This window comes from Musca domestica, unplaced genomic scaffold (assembly GCF_030504385.1).
Source record: "Musca domestica strain aabys unplaced genomic scaffold, Musca_domestica.polishedcontigs.V.1.1 104, whole genome shotgun sequence".
Taxonomy (NCBI): domain Eukaryota; kingdom Metazoa; phylum Arthropoda; class Insecta; order Diptera; family Muscidae; genus Musca; species Musca domestica.
This window is the reverse complement of record NW_026712121.1, coordinates 1,671,537-1,691,687: the sequence shown is the minus strand read 5'-3', so window position 1 is coordinate 1,691,687 and position 20,151 is coordinate 1,671,537. Positions and strand designations below refer to the sequence as shown.

The window sequence follows — 20,151 nt, the reverse complement described above, 5'->3', positions numbered from 1 at the left end:
ATTTTAATTAATATTTTCATGGGATCAATTAGGTTCCTAGGTATGTAGATCCATAGAGATGGATAAAATATAGTAAGATATAGTTACATATGTTTACTTTTAACATTGGGTATCGTGTACCTTCACACTATTTATCCTATTAGAGCTCCTATTCCCCCTTTATACAAAATAGAACACAGGGGAAGATAAAAAACCGCAACAAAGTCAAACGCCATAATTTTTACATTTTTTTTTTTTTTAATTTTATTAATTGAAAGCAAAACATGTCGGAAATAGCATTAAATTTTAGAATAAGTTCAGATTTGTTCGAATTGGTCACCTTTGGCACGAATTATGGCCTTCAAACGACCAATGAAACCGTCACACGCTGCCCGAATGTTGCTCTGCGGTATTTTGGCCCATTCCCAACGAGGCGCTTGCTTGAGGTGATCGACACTTTGGTATTTTTTAGTGCCAACCTTGCTTTCCAAAACACTCCAGCCACAATAGTCCAACGGATTGGTATCCGAAGATTTTGGTGGCCATTTTGCGCTGGAAATGAAGCGAGGAACCTCATTTTGTAACCATTCTTGGGTGGTGCGTGCTGAGTTCGATGTGACTGAGTCCTGTTGGAATGTCCAAGATCTGCGGCCAAAATGTGGCTTTAATACACCCTTCAGAATATTTTAGCGATAATATTCAGCATTTATTCTGATGCCACGGTCGGTTAATACGAACGGAGAGCGACCATCGACTGTTATGGCGGCCCACACCATCTCCATGGCCGGCGCTTGAGTTCTGATGGCCAAACGAAGGTGCATATTTTCAGCTGACCTCTTTGGCAAGTAAAGACGATAATTTTGTTTGTTTACAAACTGCTGGACAACGAATGTTTTCTGAACGGAGAGAAAGAAAACCAAGTTCGGCGGTTCACCAATTTTGGCCTTTTGAGTCTATTTTCTTTCCGTTGTGGTGTAAGTTCTTGCACTTTTTGAAATTTCAATGGCTTAACCCCGAGCTCATTTTTCAATATTTGCCAAATGGAATATTGCGATATGTCCAGCTCACGAGCCATTTTTCGGCCACTACGACGAGGGTTTCGATCAAGTCGCTTCTTTGCTTTTCGAACCATTTCTGCTGATGTTGCTTTTTTCTTCCGTTCACTTCCTTGACGGTAGCGAGACACAAAAGATATTTTCACATTTAAATGCTGGAGTGCTCCAACGATAGCCACTTGTGGTTTTGCTTATAAACAATATGATGAGCTGTCACTGGAATAATTTTAACAGCTGTAGAACGAGTGGCTTAGAAATGACAGCAGTCTGAAGTTGGTTGCAGTTTTTTCATCTCACCCTGTATTGTTACATTAGTTCGCCCTATTCTTACGGGTTGTTAATATTCCTTCTTTATACAAAATATTCAGAAAATATTTGTGTTGATACCTCCTCTTTGCCTAGAATATTAAGAAAAACTCCAGAAATCATGCTCTCAATTTGCCAAGTTCTGAAGTACATGTCCTTAATTTGTACCTCACCTCCCCGAATCAGTTATTATTTTTCGGTAATTTTTCACATTTTGTTACACAGTGTTTCTGACCAAAACTATTGTTTGCAAATTAAGTTATCTTACAAAAAAAAAAAATAATAATTACTCTTTTCTTATAAATAAATATAAATATTTATGTCAAGTTCGAAAGGGCAAAGACAACGAACAATGGAATTGCATTAAGTAGTGTGCGTTTTTGTGGTATACCACACACAATTAATGGTCTCTTTTTCTCACCCGGTTTTCAATGTCAAGTCTTTGCCAGCAAAATTTTACAATTCAAACGAGAAATCTCAAATAAAAACAAACATGTAATTACAACAGTTGCTGCTGTTGTTTTGGCTTTGGCCATTAACAATTGGCAAGTGCGAAAAAAAGCCACAACGTAAATCATTACATTGCTTACATGGTTAATTTACAACCACTTAAACGATTCTAAGCCAGGCCAGATAATTAGCAAGTAATTTAGTTGAAAGCCATTTAAGTGTTTAGATTAATGGGCTTTGGGTTGGCTAATTTGTTTGTCTGATATGAACAAATAAAAAATGCTAACTGAGATAAAATATCACTGAAATGACAATGCATTGAACTTTAGCTAATGAGAAACAAAATGTTGTTTGAAGGCCAAGAAGACCATAAAAATATGAAATACGACATAGATCCTAATGTAGTGGAATTCTTCCTGGATAAATGCCTTCAATTCTCATTCACAAGTTCTATACTCTAGAAAATCATAAACAATATTTATAATTTGAATTATTTTAATATTTAAAAATATCTTGTCAATTGAGTTGTTCTTGTGTTTAATTCGGATGCTATTTTCCAATGCACGGCCCTTATAAGCCATATACACAAAATATGCCAGATTAGCGCTTAACAAGCGGCGAAACGAGTCGCATAGTTGGGAGTGGCGAAAGTGTCTCTCTGACTCGAAAGAGAAAAAATAATACTGTTATACCATAGACAAATAAATATATAGACTAAAAAGTTGTCTCATCTGTTATCTTCGAAAAAGTGATGCAATAGATGTCGCTCATGCTGTGAGAGAGCAAAAGACTGTTCACTCAATTTTTCCCAAAATACAAAATATTGAATATTTTTATTATTTATTATTATTTATCAAATGAAAACGAAACAGTGACATTGTTTATATTGACATTACCCGACTATGTCGTGAAATAAAAAATATAGAACTTAAATAGCAGAAAAATGAATAAATTGTTTTTGAAGTCGAGTGACTTCCCCAGCTCTGAGTAACTTAACTGGCCCAAGATCATCCATAGTCACATCTGGCGGAAGGAGTAAATTTTAAAACTTTTTAGTCCATACATTTATTTGTCTATGGTAATACCTTCGTTTACTAAAATTGTTTATCATCTCAAATGTTTGTGTCTTAAGTCTTTTGTTCCAATATGTCGTTAAACCTCCCTCAATGAGATACATATTTTTTTATAAAATCGCAAGGGAGATTATATTATTTTACATTCGGATCAAGCATTCACAAAATGTTTTGGATCTTTGGTATTGAAAATTATTTTGATATTTTTTCGCAAAATATCATGCACCATTCGTTCATTGAAAATTTTATTATTTCCCATCAAAACTATTTTCTTGAAAATTTCGTGTTTTTGACTTATATCTTTGGTTTTTACTGAACACATAGTGCATTCAACCTTTTACGAAAGATATATTAATTTTGTTACACCTTTAAAATATTCGTCTGAGAAAAAATTAATTGAGCTATTGACTCATATGTTAAATATAAGAAAATATCTCTCATTGGAAGTCGAATCCTTTTTATAGAAAAGATCTTATGTTTTCAAGACGTATATCCATCGATTCATATTTTTTCAGCTGCAGACAAACCCACCACCTAGCTCCCAAATTATTTTTCTCCTTCATCCGGGAAATATCATTTCCTTCGTTTTTTCAACAATAGTTGTTTTCTCCTTCAAAATTTTATATAAAATTTCTTAAAATTGTGTCTACGGAAGAATAAAAATTGGAAAAAGGAGCGTAGAATTTTTCTATAACAAATTTCCCCTACAGACTTTGATGATGTCTGAGAAAATCTCGATGCGATTGACTATTAAGCTTTTTATACCCTACACCACATAATGGTAAGGGTATTATGTCTTTGTGCATTTGTTTGTAACAGGGAGAAAGAAACGAGAAAGACCCACTTTTACTTTTGAGGATCTTCAGAGAATTACTTTTTGAGTCGATTTAGGCATGTCAGTCCGTCCATGTATTCTTGTTAACAAAATGCAGGTGGCATTTATTATCCGATTACTTGTACTTGTTTGGCCCATAGACGAACCCTATTGAAATTAATGATGATCAGTTCAGATTTGAATATAGCTCCAATATATAACTTCAAACGATTACGGGTTAATTGTGTACCAAATGGCAAATATCTTTCCAATTGACCTGAATTTTGGCAAATCCCACCGAATTCTGTCTAGAAGCAGAAGAAGTATATCAAATTTGATGAAAATCGGTTCAGATAGGTACCAGATAGCTCAGAAATATCTTTGCCAAATTTTATCAGCGCAAACGGAGTGAACTTCGGGACGAACGTTTCCATTTTGTGGAACTCGGCTCCGATTTATATTATCGAAGTGATATCCTGCACTCTATAGCAATGTTATTTGTTATAAAAGATTAAAATATCTCCGTCAAATTTAGTGAAAATCGATTCAGAATTGGATATGCCACCCATATGTTAGTTCCCTGTGAAACTACACTATAACTGTATAAAGGCAAATGTTGATAGGTTGTTGATGATCCACTTCAAATAAATTCTTTTGTTACTCTAGCTCTAGTGGTGTAGGGTATCATATAGTCGGCCCTGCCCGACTTTTGAATTTTCCTTACTGGTTTTTAATCTACTTTTCATCTCTACTTTGTAAAAATCTTTTTTTTTTTAAAAACCCTTGCTTAGTAGTTAATGAATGTTTCCTCTGTAGCTTTCAGGAAATTCTGAAAAAAGTTCATTATGGAAAAACTTTGTTTACATCGATTAGAATTTTAAGATTAATTCCTGTCCGGGAACAAATTTTAGTTTAAAATTGGCCTGCCAGCAACCTATAATTTTTATGAAACTTTTTCACCCAGGAGATTATTTTATACGATTTTTTTCTCTTTGATTTTTGATTACTTTAAATATGTTATTTTATCACAAAACCATATAATGGAATATCAATTTTTTTTTCGGAGTCTTTTGGTTTAATTTTAAGTAATTGTATTTAAAATAGTATTTTAATCCATGTCTTTTATTTTACAAGCAATATTTATAACAATACATAGGATTTAATAGTTCCATTACCTTTTCAAGGCAAACAAATTAAATATCATGTTTGTGTCTTAAGTCTTTTGTTTAAAATGGAGTTTTTCCAATTACTGCTCAAAAATACTCCCATCGATCACAGACTGTATTGCTTACAATTTTTTTTTTTTTTTTTTTTTTTTGATTGTTTTTCAGATCTGATTTAATTTTTCCTTATTTTTTCTAAGCTGCAAAATTTTAAAACATTTGAATTTATTGCTCGGTTAGAACAAATTCAACATTTTTTTTTAAATGTTCTCCATTAAAATGACAATGATTGTGTCGTGAGTTATAAGCGTATACAATGTTTTCTTTCACTGATTACATAAATTCACTTCCAAAACGGCAATTTTTCTTTAAAGTATGATATGACAAATATCTTCAGTCTGTTCTTTTGTAGTAAATTACTATGAATCCACATTAGTTTATCCAAACCCCTATTAATTCATTGCATTTAATAATTTCATTACATTTTCAAGGCAAACAAAATAAAAATCACGTTTGTATCTTAAGTCTTTTGTTTTACATTTAATTCAACTACTTCTCAAAAATACTCCCATTGCTCATAACTTAATTCGGCATTTGTAATAATTATCCGTCAAATTGCAATTTTATATCTGACCTGAATGTCTTAATCATAATAATTTATCTAACAACGATTGCACACCTTAATACAAATGACTGTCTGTATATTTGGCTGCAAGTTTACACACTCTTCGTCTACACACCCCTCTACGTCTACACACCCTTCTGCGTCAATGAAACCCAATCGTCTTTTAATTACGCATTGCAGCAACTCTCCTCAATTTGTTGTTGATGCTATGCGAAATAAATTTATTGCGTGGTTGCTGTAATAGGTAGCATGTTTGTTTCTAAAGTCTTTTGTTTAAGGGGGGTTTTGTTTTTTTCTCTTTACATCATTAGCATTATCGTTAGAGATTATATTCGCGAATTGTGTTAAAATTGCTAGTCTATAGATTACTAATTTTTAATACTTAATAATAATTTTTAAATTGACCTCAAAAGCCATCCATCATTAGACCGTAGGTCCTATATCCATAGGAGATCTTTAAAAGACTTTTGAAGGCATTTTATTCATGAAAGACCTTAAGGAGACCTACTCTTCCATTTGTTTTTGAAATGGATTTTTTTTTGGGTTTCTACGATATTGTGCACTTCTTTTGTTTTAAGGGTGGTTTCGTTTTTCATATATTCCATATAGCCCCCATATAACGGTACCTCCCGACATTCGGTATTTTAATGATTTTAGCGACATTATTCACCGGAATTGTCTCAAATTTGATATTTGAAGTTCGAAATGGATACTACAGCATAAGACAGAAAATTATCTGTGCAGTTCCACGTCTTCCTATAGCGCCATATAATGGTTGATTTTAGCGACATTATTCACCGGAATTTTTTCAAATTTTGGTATTTGAAGTTCGTAATTTTCTATAACAAAAAATTGTCTGCGCACGTCCACGTCTTCGTATAGCCCCCATATAACGGTACCTCCCGATATTCGGTACTTTGTTGATTTTAGCGACATTATTAACCGGAATTATTTCAAATTACGTATTTAGAATTCGTAATGGGAAGTATAGTCTGTGACAGAAAATTGTCTATCCAGGTTCAGGTCTTCGTATATATCAGTACCTCTCTATATTCGTATATTATATATAGGTACAATACCCACCGAAATTGTTTGAAATGCCGTATTTGAAGTTCGTAATGGATGCTACAGCCTGCGACAGAAAATTGTCTATGCTGGCCCAGGTCTTCGCACAGCTCCGATATAACGGTACCTCCCTATATACGACATTTTGATGATTTTAGCTAAATTATTCACCGTTTATGCCTATGTAGGTCCACGTCGTATAGACCCCAATATAACGGCTATATTCGGTATTTTTAAAAATTTTAACAGAATTTTTTAAGGATTTTATTCACTGAAAATTTTCAAATTCGTTCCAAATGGTGGAGGGTAGAAGACATTGGAAAGAGTTTATCCACAAACAACTCATAAAAGGTATTTCGTCCATAGAAGAATTTTTTGAGGTTTTCGAAGACCTCTGGGAGGACCTCCATCTAAGAAACCCTTTAGAAATTGTTTTTCTATGGAGGGCCTAAATCTTCTGTTCATAGGGTACCATTAAAATTGTTATGCATAGAAGACCTTTAGAAGGCTTTCTATCAACATTTTAAATGTTTTCAAAATATCGTGTAGGAGACTTATGGGATCTTCAATACATGTGGGACCTTTAAAAGGTCTCCCAGCCGTTGAAGACCTTCAGAAGCTCCTTTATTTATAGAAGCTCTTTACAAAGCCATCAATATACAAAAGACCTTTCAATGGTCAATAGAAAATACCTGAAAAGATCTCCTATATATCAAAGGCTTCTAGACAACTCTAATCGACTCAAACTTTAGAGACGAACTTTGAGAGACGAACCTGCATTCCATTATCCGCCTTCAGAAATAAAACTTCAAAAACGCCAAAATTTAGAAATTATTTTATTGTAAAATAAAAGTTTGTTCTACGATACTTGTTGAGATTTTTTTTTTTTTTTTTTTTTTGATTTTAATATTTTTTTTTTTTTTTTGTGAGATTTAATTATATTAAAAATATATAAATTAAAAAAAGTTTTTTATCTTAATTTCTTTGGTTTTATAATTTTTTGTTATTTTTTCTAATTATTTAAAATTGGTATACGACGTGCTTCATTTTTTTTTTTAAATCAAATATGTGCCTATATATCTAAAAAAAATTTTCTTACGTTTTCAACAAATTTTTTTTCAAAGTTTTGTATTTTTTTTATAAGAAATATATATAAAATTCGCATAGGATGTTTTTTTTTTTTTTTGTTTATTTTTAATGCTTCATTAATCGCAAAAATAAAAGTTTTTCTCATTAAAGATTTCAAAAATATTTTTTCATAATTTTAATTTTCATATTTATTTATTTTATATTTAAAATTATTACCTTTTAAATTAGTAATATGATAACTGTTAATTTAAAAAAAAATATGTATTTAGACTTTTTATAAATGTCAAAATTACTGTAGGTTTACTTTATTTAAAACATTAAAGTTTAAAAAAAATAATATTTTGATAAATTTTATGAAATTTGTGTTCTTATTTTTAAAAACAATAATAAAATTTACAGAATTTGATTTCTAATTGTACACTATATTATAAAAGTTAAAATTATTGTACATATATTTTAATAAAAAAATAAGAAAAATACCGTATATTTTTTTTAATTTTTTTCATAAATAAATTTTTCCAAAATTTTTAAAATACCGAATTTGTTTCCATATTAAAAAAAATATTTTTAAAACTTGCAGAAATTGATTTTTAATTTTTATATTTTATTATTATTTTATAATCTATTATTTTTTCTTTAATTTTTTTTGTAAATTATTTTTCCAAAATTTTTAAAATACCGAATTTGTTTCCATATTAAAAAAATATATTTTTTAAACTTGCAGAAATTGATTTTTAATTTTTATATTTTATTATTATTTTATAATTAATTATTTGTTTTATATATTGGCATAATAACCTATAATCTTTAATTTTTTTCGTAAATTATTTTTCCAAAATTTTTAAAATACCGAATTTGTTTCCATATTAAAAAAATATATATATTTTTTAAAATTGCAGAAATTGATTTTTAATTTTTATACTTTATTAATATTTTATAATTAATTATTTTTTATATATCGGCACAATAACCTATAAAATAAACGAATATTAATAAATAAAACGAATATTAAATATTTATGTTTTTTTTTTTTTTTTAATGTCAAAGTTATTGTAGATTTACTTTATTTTTATAATTTTTTTAAATAGCTTTAAAAAATACATTTTTCTTTTTTTTTATTTTAAACAAGGAAATAATCACGTAGTTGTAAAACCTAACAATTTAGCAAAAAACCCAACTCCAGTAGCCCTTGTAAATGTAACTAACAAAACGATTAGCACTTTCTTTCTATTAATAATTTTCAGGAATAAAATACCAAACTTTCGGTAGCAGCAATGACGGAGATTTATTTTTGTAAACCCTTGGCCTGGCCATGACGCAACTTTGCAAAATAAACACACACACAAGACTCATGCAAGCATTACTCACTCACACACATGCACAAGCACAGAAACACGTTACTTTCTACGACCGCTGCAAGTTTTTTGTGTTACAGCACTTTCTTCCTTGAAAATGTTTTTTGGGATACTTTCTTCTTCTTCAAAAAAACTCAAAACTTCGCCTTCAACTTCAGAAATCAAACACCTGTTAAACGCGCCTTAACTCACACACACACAGACACATGCAATCACGCAAAAAGTACACACACACACAATTTTTACACACTCTTTGATAATCCTAAGCCATAACTAAATTCCTCATGAAAAACTAAAATCGAATTTCCATTTCTCATTTAAATACAATTAAATAAATTAATAATATTTTATTTTTTTTTTTTATTTTCTTGTTCTTCTTTTTTCCCTGTATTTTTTTTCTCTATTTGTTTTTTATAAAACTAAAAAAAATTGAAACAAACGCCGCTTTGCAACAATTTGCAACGAAAAAATGAACCGAACTATAGCTGCGCACACCAGCAACTGTTTATAAAAATGGAGTGCTGGTAACGCGAAGGCCCGTACTGAGTGTGCGCCGACGATTAATTACCACAACACCAGCGCCAGCGTCTGCAGCAACAGCGACAGCATCCGAGGCAGCAGCAGCAACAACGGCAGTGACCACCACCGAAAGCTCTATAGCAACCACAACACAATCATCATCTGCAGCAGCAATAACAACAACAGCCAAACCTTTGTCTGCCATTGATGCTGATGACGATGCTGATGAAGATGATGTTCGAACAACCTCTAAATATACCCGTTTACGTTTTACATACTTGACCACCACGACCGCTTCACCTACGACCAGCCAAGATAGCCAAACCACACCATTGCCCACAACATTCCCCAAAGCCGGCAACAAATCGAAAAAACAACAAAGAACTGAAAATGATTTGAGTTTGACGCCATCGGCAGCCAATGATATTGGCGGCTCTGCTGCCAAACAACAACAACAGCAGCAACAACATAAAAGTTCGCCGTCTTCGCTGGGTACAGCAACGACCACGACGACCACTTCGTTCCGTCGTAAATATCAGGCACGTCGCTTAACCACAACAACAGCATCGCCCACAAATGCCGATGGTCTGGGTAAGTTGTGTAAAACATGTTGCGTGCAACATTTTTGGCTTGGGTTTTTGGTTGTCAGCAACAAATCGAGATTGTTAAATAATAGAGGTGTTTTTTATGTAATTCATTCAAATCTCTGCCATAATGGAAGCGCCATAACCCAAAATTGGTCATAAAAAAATTTCCTACATATTTCCAGAATTTTTCAATTTTTTATAAATGTTGAGTCCGTGTCAAAGACATAGAAGTGTAAAGATAGGACAAGACAAAGTAAAATATGGCAACCCAGTGAAAAATCCTTCTGTTGTTATGATATCGTAACAACATAGTTACCAATGTTAAGCAATTTAAACCGCTAATGCAGTATGCAATTATTTGGGAAGGTATATGGAATAGAGCTTTGAAACAAATATTTTGGATTATCCAAATTTTTATTTGTCATTCTTTCCTATAATTGTGTTTTTTATATTAACTTGCCTCTGTCATGAGCTGTTATTCAAGGTAGTATAGCCACAAACCATTTGTTCAGAATGCATTTTGTCTAGTCTTTACCATTTTAGGTCTTTGTCCGTGTCAAAGACCTAAAATGGTAAAGACTAGACAAAATGCATTCTGAGCAAATGGTTTGTGGCTATACTACCTTGAATAACAACTCATGACAGAGGCATGTTAATATAAAAAACACGATTATAGGAAAGAATGACAAATAAAAGTTTGGATAATCCAAACTATTGGTTTCAAAATTCTATTCCATATACCTTCCCAAATAATTGCACACTGCCTTAGCGGTTTAAATTGCTTAACATTGGTAACTATGTTGTTACGATATCATAACTACAGAGGTATTTTTCACAGGGTTCCCATATTTTACTCTGTCTTGTCCTATCTTTACACTTCTATGTCTTTGTCCGTGTTCGGCATAGGGAAATCCAAATCGACAATTGCTTAATGAATTTTTGTATTGAAAAAATTTAAAATTCGAAATCGACATTTTCTTATGGAAATACTGCGAAGTCGACTTTTCGCAATCGAATATGGGATCACAGATATTTTACTCTATTTTTTTTACCTCAAACTTGCTATAGACGGTATATTATTTTTGTCATTCCGTCTATAACTCCTAAATGATCAGCTTAAAGCTTAACAAGACGATTTAAACATGTCCTTCTGTCCGTCGGTGATAGTCACTCCAACTTTGACGATACGCCAACATGGCAAAAATTTTGGGTCATAGACACATTATGTCTGATTTTTTTATGGGATTGAAAATGGGATTTATCTACCCCCATAATAAGGTACATCCTGATTTTCGGTATTTTGAGGATTTTGGCAACAGTTTAAAATGTTTAACCTTCCCAACCAACGGCCACTATTACCTCTGGCAGTGGCAAAAAATAGTGTTTATCTAGATTCATGCCTCCATAACGGGTATTGAGAGATAGCGTTTTATGGGTGCTATTAAGGCACCTCCCGATATTCGTTATTTTCATGATCGTAGTAACATTTTGCATTCGAATTGTTTCCAAATACCACATCCTGTTGCAGAAAATTGACTATACAGATTTTGGGTTTGCCTCCATGCATCGGAACCTCCCAAATTTTTGTATTTGGGCGGTTTAAACCTCATCCGTATCTTCTATATATACATACTGGGTGAGATAAAAAAATTGTAAAAAAAAAGGAAAACGCCATAGTTTTTACATTTTTTTTTTAATTTTATTGAATGAAAGCAAAAAATGTCGGAAATAGCATCAACTCTTAGAACAAGTTTAGATTTGTTCGAATTGGTCATCTTTGGCACGAATTATGGCCCTCAAACGGCCAATGAAACCAGAAACACGCTGCCCGAATTTTGCTCTGCGGTATTTTGACCCATTCCCGGTTGCTTGAGGTGATCAACACTTTGGTATGCTTTAGTGCCAACCTTGCTTTTTAAAATACTCCAGATACAATAGTCCAACGGATTGGTATCCGGAGATTTTGGTGGCAATTGAGCGCTGGAAATGAAGCGAGGAACCTCATTTTGTAACCATTCTTGAGTGGCGCATGTTGAGTGAGATGGTGCTGAGTCCTGTTGGAATGACCAAGGTCAGCGGCCAAAATGTTTGCGTGCCCAAGACTTTAATACACCCTCCAGAATATTTTCGCGATAATATTCTGCATTCATTCTGATGCAACGGTCGATTAATACGAGCGGAGAGGGACCATTGGCTGTTATGGCCGCCCACACCATCACCATGGTCGGTGCTTGGGTTCTGGTGGCCAACCGAAGGTACGCATTTTCAGCTGACCTCTTTGGCAAGTGAACACGATCATTGTTGGCTTACAAACTGCTATGCAACGAATGTTTTCTCATCGGAGAGAGAGAATATCAAGTTCGGCAGTTCACCACTTTCGGTCAAGCGAAGCAACTCTTTAGCTCTTCTGAGTCTATTTTTTTCTATTGTGGTGCAAGTTCAATGGCTCATTTTTCAATATTTGCCGAATGGAAAACTGCGATATGTTCAGTTTACGAGCCATTTTTCGACCACTGCGACGCCGGTTTAGATCAAGTCGCTTCTTTTCGAAACATTTCTGCTGATGTTGCTGTTTTCTTCCGTCTACTTCCTTGACGTCGGGCAACGCTACCAGTATCACGGTAACGAGCGATGGTACGAGACACAAAAGTTTTATTTACATTTAAATGCTTGAGTGCTCTAACGATAGCCACTTACGGTTTTCCTGCCAACTATAAAGAAATCACCCCATTACGCTTGAATTCCATCACGAATAACTTTTTTCTGGAAAATTCTCCCCAAAATGCTTTTGTACGCTTGTAAACAATATAATGAGGTGTCACTGGAATAATTTTAACAGCTGTCGGATGAGTGGCTTTCGCTGAAGTTGGTTGCTGTTTTTTCAGGGTTCATAGTGCTCGGAACACCAATTGAATCTTTCTAACTAGTTTTTTTCTGAATTCTTTCGAGAGTTTTCATGTCCATCAGCCAGAAAACAGATAGGTATCGCTTTATTGACTTCAAATGCCCTTACACCTGATTTTTTCCAAAGAGATATGTAGGATAACATTGAGCTCCGAAAATAGTTAATTATTATTATTTTTATACCCTCCTTCATATTATGTAGGGTATATTAAGTTTATCATTCCGTTTGTAAAACCTCGAAATATCCATTTTATACCCCACGAAGATCAGCAGAAAATTCTATGTCGATTTAGCGATGCCCGTCCGTCTGTGGAAAACGTTATAGCTTCCGAACGAATTGAAGTAGATTGATAAAATTTTACTCAAATGTATATTATGTCTGCAGAACTTTTGGTACTGAAAATGGGTCACGTAGGTCTGCGTTTTGGTATAGCCCCCATATATATTTACATCCCTATTTTCGGAATTTTGGCGATTTAAGCGACATTATTTACCGGAAATGTTTTAAACTTTGTATTTGCATTGGAAGCAATGTAGTTGTTGTGGACAAAAAATCCATCACTACAAAAACAAAACTTTGCTGTGAAAAAGATCTGCCAATAGAACTTGAGTCGAACCTGGAGAGTTTCTAGTGTATAATTCGCATATGCTAATTTGCAATAAGTTCGAAATATATACTACTTTCCAGAGAACGGCCCTTGTAAGCCATCATCCACACCAAATATGCCTGATGAGCCGCTTAACCAACGGCGAAACGCGTCGCATAGTGGTGAGTGTGTGATAGTGTCTATCTGGCTTTCCTTTTCACTACAAATTTCAGATCATTAAGCTCGTCTCGAAAGAGAAAACAAACACATAAATCATAAAAACATATGATCTTCGCTTTAACAAGGCAAAACTCTAAAGTCCTTAAAATTCTGTTCAAATTTTAAAAATACCGAATATAGCCGTTATATTGGGGTCTATACGACATGGACCTACATAGGCCTTGTTTGTCATAAGCCATTACCGTATGGATACTACAGCCTAAGACAGAAAATTGTCTGTGGAGGTCCACGTCTTCGTATAGCCCCCATATAACGATACCTCCCGATATTCTGTGTTTTGATGATTTTAACGACATTATTCACCGGAATTGTTTCAAATTTGGGATTTGAAGTTCGTCATGGATACTACAGCCTAAGACAGAAAATTGTCGCTGCAGGTCCACGTCTTCGTATAGCCCCCATATAACGGTACCTTCCGATATTCGGTATGTTGATGATTTTAGCGACATTATTCACCGGAATGGTTTCAAATTTGGTATTTGAAGTTCGTAATGAATACTACAGCCTATGACAGAAAATTGTCTGTGCAGATCCCTATAACGATACCTCCCCATATTCGGTATTTTAATGATTTCACCGATTTTTTTTTTTTTTTTTTTTGTTAAATTTGCATTTGAATATTGTAATGGTTTATGACAAAAGTTACCTATGCAGGTCCATGTTGTCGTATAGATCGTATAGGGTATTCAAAGTTCGGCCCGGCAGAACTTGCAGTTTTTTACTTATTTTTTTTTTTACTAATTTTGTCTGAATTTTTCGAGAAATATCATGTTCATCAGCCAGATGACAGACAGGTATTACTTTATCGACTTCAAATGCCCAAAGAAACATAGAGTCGGTGAGGAACATTTCCGATGTATTAAATCATTTGCACACTCTATAGCCATAAAGCTGGAGGTTATCATAGAAAAAGATAATTGCGAATGTGTACTTGTTTCTTCCAAGAAGTAGTACTATTTTTTAAAGGCACAGGCCTTGTTCCTAAAGAAAGGATTCAGTCATGACTAAATTTGCACTTTTTCATATAAGGAAATATTGAGTTCCGAAAATAGATTTCTTTTTCAAAAGTAAAATACATAGCCATCGGGGAATATGACCTTCTCTAATAGGAGTTGCAGAAAGTTTCCAATAAGAAGAAAATGTAGCATTTTTTTCAGAAGCTACGAAGTGTTCCTATGGAAATAGGGCTCTAAGATATTTTTTATAATAAATGTAATAAAAATTCCAAGGAGCCAAAAATCTTGCGAATTTTTCATATAAGGGGTACTGTCACATTCCGAAATTAAGTATTTACTTCTTCTCTCTTGTATTGACATTTTTTCCACTAATTTATGCAAAAGTTTGTTTACGACGAAGTTTGCGAGTGGAAGTAAAGCGTTGGGCGTTATTAGCAACTGTGGGTATTGTTTATCCGACGAATGCTATCAGCAGCAGAGGGGAAATAGTTGTAGTTGTTATTGCCGCAGTAGTGGCGGGTATGCAAAACCACATTCCAAAATGTTGAATGGCTGAAACGATACTACGACGTATTTGAGTAATGCAAATGCCATAAAACCACGCGGCGATTATGATAGAGTAATAAATATGTTTGACACATTTTTCCATTGAGTGTACAGATGATGGAGGCTGCAACAGGGCAGGGAAGCGGGGCTATTGTTTACTCTTAACTCTCAATCAATGAATTTTCGAATTCGCAAACAAAGAAATCCCACTCACACACTTGGCTTCGATAATGGATCGTTGCCAATTGCGGTTTTTTGTAGATTTTCAAATTTTCGTTATGAAAAACTGTCATTTATTGTTTGGCGCTTTGCGGTACGGTGCGATGGTGTTAAACTGGCCCACTTTTAAATGTCCTTCAGCCATTTGGTGTCGCTCTTTGATGATATTAATCTTATGGTCTCATGGTCACGTTTAGTTAGTTACAGTTACCCATGGTTAAATCGTTTCACATGTGCATGCCATGTCATGTCGTGTCGGGTGTATTGTGTTAATGTGAATATTAATTTTGTGGCTACTCGGACTGCAAAGGCAAAATATAAAATTAGCGAATTTGATTTCAAACTAGATTTTCCGGAAATTTACAAGATTTAAGATATTTAAGGGGGAAAAATTAGACCATTAGATTTGAGGCACAAAGTTCCATTTTTTCGGTTTACCATTGTCTGAATCATAAGAAACTGTTCCTTTGTTATTTGGCTGGCTAGCTGGCTGGCTGGGTGAGTCACAGTTGTCTTAGAACTGCTTCATTGGAACAGACAAAATATTTTGGCAAACCGCTTTTCACGCCCAAAGTCATTGAATTATAATAGAGCACGACAATATGGTGTTGTTGTTATTGTTGTGGTTATTCACTGAGGCAAAGATTTTTACTCAAGCTTGACAATTTCCGCATAGCTATTTTTTCTAAGCAATTTTTCAACCGGTTTCAACTCTAAGCGAAAAAAAAAACAAGTAAGCAAAGGCTACAGTCGAGCGGGGCCGACCGTTGAATACCCTACAACACTATAATAAACCATACAGTTTATGCAGGCGAGATACTCGAAAGAACTCCACAAGATATTGTGACAAATAATAAAAGAAAACCATCATGTTTCGTTCTCTAATTTTCGGATAATAGCAGCTTAAACGAATTTGCTCATTTCTAATTTATTGGTAGATGTCGCTGGAATGGACATTTTCGTATTTAGTCTACAAAAGTTGGCAAACTATTTCACACATTGAATATTTTTGGATGGCCATCCGAAACTGCTTGGCTTTTGCAATGTGCGGTAACCCCCATTCAAATGTGCGTGAGGATCGGACGATAATTACGACCTGCTGACAATTTGGCAGTTTTTTGGTCCATTTCAACCCCTAAATATATGGCGATCATCTCCAAAAAGAGTAGGCATCTATTCTGACCCTCATCCTATCCCCATGCAAAATTTCGTAAGGATCGGGCCATAAATGCGATCTGTATTTGATATCCTGATATCCTAACTACTTAGTTTTGTTAGCTGTAGAAATATTACCAAATGTTTAATTCAAAATGAAAATATGCCAAAAATATGACAAAATTGAAAAAAATATGAGAAAATGTTACAAAATCAATATTTTCATCTTTAGAGAGATATTTTTATGCGATTTTTTTTAGACGTTTTTTCTTTCCTGCCAAGAGGCCATTCTGAATTAATGAGAACTGTCGAAATCAGTTCAGCCGTTCTCGACATATAAGAGATCTTTCAAGCATATCTTATTTGATAGACATATATATCGCACATATTTTGCTATATATCCGATTTGTTGGATGTTAACATCAATGTAAAGTTCAGAAGTAACCTTATCATGACTTTGTGATTTCGCCGGGATTTAAAAAAATCACGGTTTAATGAAAAATTTTGAATTTTTTCAACACAAAATATATGGTCTATTTTACCCGCTAAATATTATCCGATGACCACCCAAATTGGTAGGCTTCTTCCCCGTCCTAAACTCTAGCTACATGCGAAATTCCGCGTCGATTGGTCTATAATTGCGACCTGTATAGCTACTGCAAAATCCGACATTTTTTCAGTATTTGGTCCATTTCAACCCCTAAACATTTGGCGATCATCTCAAAAAGAAATAGGGTTCTATTCTGGCCCAACCCCGACCTCCATTCCAAATTTCGTGAAGATCGGGCCATAATTGCGACCTGTAGAGTGATTACAAATTAACATGGACAGACGGACAGACGGACAGACGGACGGACGGACATACATAGCTAGATCGACTCAGCTCGGCGAGCTAGGATGATCCATATATACTTTCCTTTGTGGGAAACCAATATTTCGTGGTGTTACATAATTTTTGGCCCAATCAAACTTATAATACCCCCAACACATAGTGTTGTAGGGTATAACAATGTCGTTGAAGGTGTTGGAAGTATTTGGAATTAGTTGAAAATTATAATTAACCGAATGACTGACAGCAGAGAGAATGGGATTTGCTTGAAATCACATTTGATATGACAAATGGAATCATAATCTTGTACGAAAAAATCTAAAAATATTGTGGAAGTGTTGTGTTTCCTTGATTTATTAAGATTTTTTTTAAAACAGAACTCAGTATTGAAAATTGTGACTCTTTGTGGGTTAGGTACCAGAAGGGGTTCGCAGAGAGTTAGATGCTTATGTCGCTTTCTTTGAGCGTTTTGTTTTTCAACATCTTGAACCCTAGGGGGCGAGGAACCAGAAGATATGTTCCTATCTCTACCATCTTTATGACAGATCTTGTGTTGATAGAAATATTGAGATGTGCCAAGGAATTGGATGTTAATTTCGCTCTTTATGAACTTCATGGCTATTCAAAATTTTTACCCTTTAGGGGGATGTATCAGAAAGAGTGGACCGGTATATTCCATCTTCACATCAGAATATAAGGTGAGGTATAAAAAACTGCAACAAAGTCAAACGCCATAATTTTTACATTTTTTTTTTAAATTCTATTGAATGAAATCAACAAATTTCGGAAAATTTTAGAATAAGTTTAGATTTGTTCGAATCGTTCACCTTTGGCACGAATTATGGCCTTCAAACGGCCAAAGAGACCGTCACACGCTGCCCGAATGTTGCTCTGCGGTATTTTGGCCCATTCCTGGCAAAGCGCTTGCTTGAGGTGATCGACACTTTGGTATTTTTTAGTGCCAACCTTGGAAATGAATCGAGGAACCTCATTTTCTAACTTGGGTGGCGCGTGCTGAGTGCGATGGTGCTGAGTCCTGTTGAAATGTTTGCTTGTCAAAGGCTTTAATACACCCTCCAGAATATTTTCGCGATAATATTCGGCATTTATTCTGATGCCACGGTCGATTAATACGAACAGAGAGCGACCATCGGCTGTTATGGCGACCCACACCATCACCATGGCCAGCGCTTGAGTTCTTGTGGCCAACCGAAGGTGCACATTTTCAGCTGACCTCTTTGGCAAGTAAACACGATCATTTTGTTTGTTTACAAACTACTGGACAACGAATGTTTTCTCATCGAAGAGAGAGAAAAACAAATTAGGCAGTTCACCACTTTTGGCCAAGCGAAGCAACTCTTTAGCTCTTTTGAGTCTATTTTCTTTCTGTTGCGTTGTAAGTTCTTGAACTTTTTGGAATTTCAAATTTTTCAATATTTGCCGAATGGAATATTGCGATGTGTTCAGCTCACGAGCCATTTTTTGGCCACTGCGACGCGGGTTTGGATCAAGTCACTTCTTTACTTTTCGAACCATTTCTGCTGATGTTGCTGTTTTCTTCTGTCCCGACATCCTTGACGTCGAGCTACGCTACCAGTATCACAAAAGATTTATTCACATTTAAATGCTGGAGTACTCTAATGATAGCCACTTGTGGTTTTCCACCCAAATATAAAAAATCACACTATCACGCTTGAATTCCATCACGAATAACTTTTTTCTGGAAAAATCTCACCAAAATGCTTTTGTACGCTTGTAAACCTGTCACTGGAATAATGTTAACAGCTGTAGAACGAGTTGCTTAGTAATGACAGAAGTCTAAACTTAGTTACAGTTTTTTTGTCTCACCCTGTATAACAGATCTTGTATTGATGGGAATATTGAGATGTATGTTGATGTTGAATGTTGAACCCTTCGTGGGGGAGATACCAGAAAAAATGGTCCAACCTCCACAATCTGCAACAAATCTAGTATTGATGGAAATACTGAGATGTACCGAGTCTCAATGGAATCGGATGTTAATTTCGCGTTTTATGAGCTTCATGGATATTACAAATGTGGATCTTTTTGTGGTGAGGTACCACAAGGCGGGGACCGATGTTTTCCATCCTTACACTATAAAAATATTGTGATGTGCGTAATTTGAAGACAATCGGTCTCTAACATCACATTTTATAAGAGTGATAATTATTCAATATTTTGACCCCATGGGGGGAGATACTTGATGGAGTTGACCGATATTGTCCATTTTCGCGCCTGACCTAGCACTGATGCAATTATTAGGATTTGCCAAGTCGGAGCAAAATCGTATAATCTCTTTGTCTTTCTGTGCAACAAATACGTGTTACGAGCTTCATGGATATTCAAAATTTTGATCTTTTGAGGGGAAGGTACCAGAAGGATTGAATAGATATTTGGGCCAAATGGGATATTCCGACTCCATCGACTCCAAATGTCCTGAAACGGATTTGGTCAAAAGAGACCTAGGGTCTAAAATCGTTTTATTTCGATGAGACACGTTGTGATATACATCCTCTCTATTCATGTGGCTGAAGGTATAAAAAAGTTTTAGATGAATCGATCGTGAAAATTATAAAGAACGACTGTACTCGCAAAGTTGGTGTAGATTTTCAGG

The 20,151-nt window shown here is 34.5% G+C and overlaps 1 protein-coding gene across 1 annotated transcript in view; it reads left to right on the top strand.

Annotated features, from left to right (window-relative positions):
* LOC101890908 (mucin-2) overlaps window positions 1–20,151 on the top strand; it is a 51,736-nt gene that overhangs the window by 21,938 nt on the left and 9,647 nt on the right. The window contains exon 2 of the mRNA XM_059128198.1: window positions 9,460–10,084. Coding sequence (XP_058984181.1) covers window positions 9,460–10,084 — 625 coding nt within the window. The remainder of the gene's footprint in view (window positions 1–9,459; window positions 10,085–20,151) is intronic.